The sequence below is a fragment of the Argentina silus genome (genome assembly GCF_951799395.1).
Source record: "Argentina silus genome assembly, chromosome: X".
In the NCBI taxonomy this organism is placed as follows: Eukaryota; Metazoa; Chordata; class Actinopteri; order Argentiniformes; family Argentinidae; genus Argentina; species Argentina silus.
The window spans coordinates 51,409,490-51,416,021 of record NC_139653.1 but is presented as its reverse complement, the minus strand read 5'-3'; the positions used below and the strand labels follow the sequence as shown (position 1 = coordinate 51,416,021).

General features: G+C 42.5%; 1 protein-coding gene across 1 annotated transcript; it reads right to left on the bottom strand.

The window, feature by feature from the left end:
• Positions 1-5,240: 5,240 nt before the first annotated feature.
• Positions 5,241-6,203, bottom strand: LOC310822438 (ribonuclease H-like; the record flags this gene model as incomplete). Its single annotated transcript, XM_083694776.1, has 2 exons — positions 5,241-5,444; positions 5,853-6,203. 2 exons carry the CDS (start codon positions 6,201-6,203, stop codon positions 5,241-5,243), a joined length of 555 nt encoding a protein of 184 aa, XP_083550902.1.
• Between the last annotated feature and the right edge of the window lie 329 nt (positions 6,204-6,532).

The window sequence follows — 6,532 nt, the reverse complement described above, 5'->3', positions numbered from 1 at the left end:
TTACGGGTAGTAGAGAAGATTTTATTATTAGCATTAGCAAAAGTTATACTCAGAGGAGCTCATGAAGGGGCAGGGTGATACAAAACTGGTTGTTAGGCCTATTTTAATGGCCATTTTCCATAGATCTCTGAGGAGGACAGATCCCGAAAGAGACCAGGAGTTCTAGCCCAATCGGGGTATCCACGACCAAAATCCTCTCCGGAGAGAGTTTAGATTCAGAAAGCCCCCAGTCTGAACTACTGTTAGTATCAGGAGGAGGCTCACTCTTTTTAGCTGTCTATATTCAGTGGAAGGGATTGCTAGGTATTGAGTAACCACTTCACTTGTACTGGGAGGTGGGCCATTGTAGTTCCTCGGCTATGATAGAGGATTCGAAAGTATTTCGGCAGCGGCCACTGTCAAAACTGTACAGCGGCTCTCTAAATTTAGTGAGTTAGACAGACTTGGGACAGCTAGAGCGAGCCTTATTTTACTTATTTTACTTCAAGTGCTATAATATCTATCAGTATTTGGTTTTATTTCCATTAACACTTTGGTAATTCCTTTTACTCCTATCTATTTACTTTCACTTTAATTTCTTTGATTTATTTTATTTTACTTTACTCACTTTAGTATTACACTTTCGTTAAATTATGTTAAACTACTTTATTCTTTTACTATACTCATGTATACTTTATTTTACTCTAATTACTATGATTACTTTGAAAAGTTGATTTCTTTTATTTTAGTTCATTTCGATCATTTCTTTAATTTCTTTGATTTCGTTTTCAACCCGTGGGTTTACTTTAATTACTTTGCATCTTCTATTTTTATTCTTTTTTCCTTAAATACTTATTTTTAGTTTGAGATTGAGAGTCATCGGAGTCCCTCAGCTGAGGTTGCGGTTTTTCGACCGGAGTGAGTCAACATATCGGAGGAATGGGGGAATGTTACGTCCCCACATTTGTGTGCGTGTGGTGTCGTTTGTCTGTTTGTTTTTCCCTCTGTCTCTCTCCCAGGTATTGGTTCATCCCCCTGTCAATCATCGTTTCGTCCGTCACTCCCCCTGTTGCCCTTCGACCAATGGGTTCACCTGGCGGCCTCCATCAACCAATTAGACCATCGTCCGTCTCTGTTTAAAACTCCCGCGCACTCTTCAGGAAGGAAGGGGTGTTGTAGCATCGGTGAGCGGTTTTCTCTGTCATTTGGTATCATCGTATCCGACTGTTCTTGTTAGTGTCTGTCCTACCATTGTGTCCGCTGCCACACCTGTAGTTAGCCCCAGGCAGGTACGCCCATGGGCTTACACCTCCATCACGCAGGTTGTTTTTTTTACTCAGTCGTTGTGTGTGTTGCACTACCACCGCACCAGCGGGTCTCAGCCGCATATACAGATACTGTATGTTACGTTTCTCCCCCCCTTTTATATCCCTAGACGTAGTATCTGGGGGGGTTCGTAACAGGGAACTTGTAGCACTCAATATATAAACTTACTATACTACTTGTCATCTGCTTTTTTACTTTTCTACTAGATCACTTTTTCATTGAGGGTGCGGTGATAGACCAGAATCACTTTTTCAGTATGACCAGAATCACTTTTTCAATATATTTTCGTTCTTTTTACTTGGGAGATCGGGAGTCATTGGAGTCCTTCGGCTGAGGGAGAGGTGATAGACCGGAGTGAGAGAATGGGAGAATTTGTAGCTTTCGTTATATAGACTTACCGTTATGACTTTTCATTTCACTTATCGTTATGCTAAACATAAAAAAATACCTTTTCTCCTTCTTATCTAAAACCTTTGAACGTGCTGTCTCTAACCAACTGTCTCACTACCTCCTTTAGAACAACCTCCTTGACCCTCACCAATCTGGCTTTAAGGCTGGGCACTCTACTGAGACTGCTCTCCTTGCTGTCACGGAGGCCCTCCACTCTGCTCAAGCTTCCTCCCTCTCCTCTGTTCTCATACTTCTGGACCTGTCTGCTGCATTCGACACAGTAAACCACCCGATCCTTCTCTCCACCCTCTCAGAATTGGGCATATCTGGCTCTGCACTCTCCTGTTTTGCATCCTACCTGGCCGATCACTCTTACCAGGTGACGTGGAGAGGGTAGCTGTCCTCTCCACGAGCCCTCATCACTGGGGACCCCCAGAGCTCCGTCCTCGGGCCCTTACTGTTCTCCCTCTATACCAAATCTCTTGGCTCTGTAATTTCCTCACATGGTTTCTCCTACCACTGCTACACAGATGATACTCAACTCTTTCTCTCTCCCCCCCCCCCCCCCCCTCTGACTTATAGCTGGCAACACATGTCTCTGCGTGTCTTGCAGACATTTGATGTAGATATGATCCACTTACTTTAGACAAATGTACTTCTTTAAGTCGGTTTGGATAAAAGTGTCTGCTAAAAAAGGTGTCTTAAATGTAAATGAAAAATTTTGTGTTAGTTCATTAGTGATCAAAATAGGCTAATTGACGAAAACACTTTCCAGAAAATGAAAAGAATCCGATGGTGGTTATTGTTTGTGAGTGCTGTGAAATGCGAGCTGACAAATGCAGACAATGGATGTTTCAAAGTGCAAGACGCATATCCCATCCTTCACAGCTCGTCACCACATTGTGGTGGCTTTCGGCAGCACTTCACACCGTTTTTCACCAATTTCTGCAGTGACGGGACTTTGACGTACCCCTCTGAACTGTCGGTCTGTACCTATTAAACTCCTACCTACTGTAGAATGTTGATTTACTGTTGGCCAAAGTTTAGAGCCGCTATGACGAGGTCGCGACAGCTCATGACTACTGAATATGGACACAGCGCGTTCACAAAGCAAAGAGTGTCATTAATTTACTGCTATAGCAGTGAACGTATTTCACATGAATGAAATGATAACTTTCATGTATCAGTAAAAAAAAATGTGCATGCCATTTGCAATGAGAAGAAAACAAAAATTATTTAAAAAATGCACCAGCTCTTATAGCTCATCTGATTGGACCAGAGCTCTGGTTAGAAACGTCCTAAAGCAGGTGAACTCTGATGTGTCCTTGATAATATCATTATCAAGCTCAGGTAGATCCACCCCGATAGCCTGCGATAGGGACAGCTCCATGTACACGGCTAGGAGGAGGATGCATGTGGTGTACACCAACTCCAGGAGTTTGGGATAACCAGACCAGTGGTGCCAAAGGTCAAGGTCATGACCTATAACGCCAACCTGGGACCAATAATGGCGGACGTGATGACTGCTATTGTGGAGACGGTGGAGTCATGCAGCACAGACAATCAGGGGGGCATGCAGGGAGGATCTGACATGCTCAGACAGTTGGCAGAGAAAATCAAGATGATTGGCTGTGGTCAGTCTGATCAGGAGGGCTCCTCTGCTAGAGCGGAGCACAGCTGTGTGTGTCCTGTTATGTTTCAAGATTGGTTGTACTCCGTACAAATTGGTGGATGTCTCCTGGTTTCTATGTGTTTCTTTGTGTTAGAGTTATTCATATATTCATGCTGAGTCGCATGAACTTTATTTACAGCACCGACCACTGCAAGCCTCATTTACGGCAATACCACCTTCTACCAGTAGAGTGCACTAATGTATCTTTTTAACAACACTGGAACCATATCATAGTCGTTACTGGGTTGTGTCAACTATGAACCCAGCTTCATTTACTCCAGACGAGTTGCTTCCCATCATTTTAGAATAAATGGCAGTAGATAGTTGTCAACTATAGCCTAGTTGTAAAACAAAATCCTTCATACGATATCATATTTCATGGACTGAGTGAATTGTGAGTTGGTGCTGGTGATAAAATCCTTTTATTTTCAATGGACAAAAGCTCTCATTTCAGTGAGGGTGCTGCAGTCACTTTTCAGGATGACGGACTGGCTGATGTATTAAGCATTACATTTGGGATACAGTGTAAGATGTATACATTTACAACACATTGACGTTCCTTCATCAGGTGGCCAACATGACGTAAATTGCATGTACAAACTGTCTTTCTCTCATTCTCAATGTTGTGTTTCTGAGCTCATTGTTGACTGCATGTATGGGACTTGATCCCATGTGTTCCATATATTTTGCAGCTTGCCTTTTCAATAATAGCCTATTATTATTATTATTATTATTATTATTAGGTGGGCTTGTTTCAGCAAGTCCAAGTATTGTTCTTCACAAACTTATTATTAGGTGGGCTTGCTTAAGCAAGTCCAACTTTTGTTGAAGCTCATACTTATTAGTGGGTTTGCTTCAGCAAGACAAACTATTGTTATTGCTCATACATATTCTTATTATTCAGATTCTTCCGATTTTTCAGATATGCTACTCCTCATACAGCTTTTAAGATAGGTCTAACTTGAGTTGCTTACATTTATAGTTTTCAAACTCATTATACTTTTTAAGATATTCAGCTTTTTGTAACTCAAAAACTCTTTTAACAGGGTGAAATACGCGTGACTATTGTTGCTAGGCTACGTGATGCAGTGCCTTTGCTGGCAAGGTATCTAAATGATTAGGGATTATGCTAACACGAATTTCGTAGGCATTTCTATACTTGTAACAGAGTAGGTTGCTTGTAAGAGTTTGTGTTTAACAAAGGGTGTTTTTAATGCAAAAATAATCTCGCCCCTCCGTCACATTGATTGGTTTCTTGGCCCAAAGAACTGCTATATCTTACTACTTTTGGCCAATGAGACCACAAATAATGTGTCTGTCAATAGTGACGTCTGGTATTCAATACATCCATTTTGGTTCATTCCATTTATACTTTTTGCGCTTTACGCCATTTTGTCTGAAATCCTATTCGTTCCAATGGCCATTTGATCTGAATGGGGACACTTATTCATTTTTTTAAGCTTGACACCTCAATTAAACTTTACAATGTGTGGACTGACTAACTTCCATTTAGAGTTTTGATACTATTTAGACCATTTAAGTTTCATGAAAGGAAGAAGGAAGATGAGAAACCAAAAGAAGGGGAGAATAAAAAAGACAGAAACCATAACAGAGAAACAATACAAAACCAAAAAGCTATGTGCTACTGAGAAACACCACAACTCTTTCAAACTGGTCATTTACATTTACATTTATGCCATTTAGCAGACGCCTTTATCCAAAGTGACTTACAACAAATACATTTGTTTAAGTAAGTGAATCCATCAGTGATCATAAGATATAGTAATCAATGCTCAGACAAGGGGCCATAGGCAGTCACAATGCTAGAAGAAGGAATTTTATTTATTTATTTTTATTAACAGGAGAGAAACTTTTACAGGGCGGTACAGGAGGTGAAGAGGTCTTTAGGAAGGACCGTTAAGATGGCCACTGGCATTTCAGTAAACAGCCTGAAGAACTTGTTGTTTTTGTGGGATCCATGATTGCCCTGATAGCTCCGGCTAACCTCCCGACAATACCACTCCATCTTCACCCATGGACGACTAGTACTCTGGTTATAGGCCTCAACAACGTCCTCCTGCTTCCCAGAGCACAACCATTTCCACATGTGAGGGCTATTGGTCCAAATCAGATTCCTGGCCAGGGTAATATCAACGTACTCCCCCTGAAGTATATCGGCATTGTTAGGACCCCAGCGCACCGCTACTCACATATCATCCTCCTTCTGATGGAGGACATTCAGGACAATTGAGAAAGGAACAAGTGCACTCCACCCAGGATGAGCCCCATACATCCGAGGCCATTCATGTTCTGTTCTATGGTACTCTTTTGGCTGCTTTCTTGCTTGTCTACTCATGCTATTTCCCTCACACATCACCAGGCTCCTCTCCTCTGTCTAATAAGGCAGTAGTAGCTGGGAGTTTTACACCATTGCAGGAAAATAAGCTCACCATTTGTGCCTCTCCTATTCCTATTTAAATTTTACAATCTTCTTCCATAGGTCTCGATGAGCTATCTCCTTGCCTTTAGTCCCTTCGAACCCGTTCTCTTGCCATATGTCCAGATCCTCTTTCAAGGCTTGGGCATAATAAAAGCTATCCGTGATCAGTTTAGCTCTCTTTATTTTTCGTTTCTCCAGCTCAAGCAACCCTTCCAGGACTGCTGCAACTTCACCTGTTTGTGTTGTACCTTGGACTCGACCCTTATGGCGACACACCCCTGCCCCCATATGGAAGAGAATGATTCCCCAGTTGGCCCACTTGTCTCCTCCTTTTTTCGAACCATCTGTGTACAGTTCCCACTTGCACGGCTCTATTTCTGTCACATCCGGACACATGGTTGGTGTTTCGCTGTGTTCAAAGGCCCCATCTCCAGGTCTGGGTCTAATAGGATGTCTTCCCATCTCCCCCACCTAGTATTGGTAGTCTTAGTGCTCTCTACCTTACCTTTCCTCAGAAAACAGTGCACTTGGCTCTGGGTCAGATACCTTTATCACCTGGCCCTGAGTCAGGTCCTTCAGATGTTTCCAGTATAATGCCAGCACAGCCAGATCTTTCTCCTCAGGGGGGTATTTGCTCTCCACTGAGGATAGCACATAGCTCCATAGGGCTATCAGTCCTCCCCCTTCGTTCCGAACCCTCACCAGTGAACTTCGACCTTCAGACT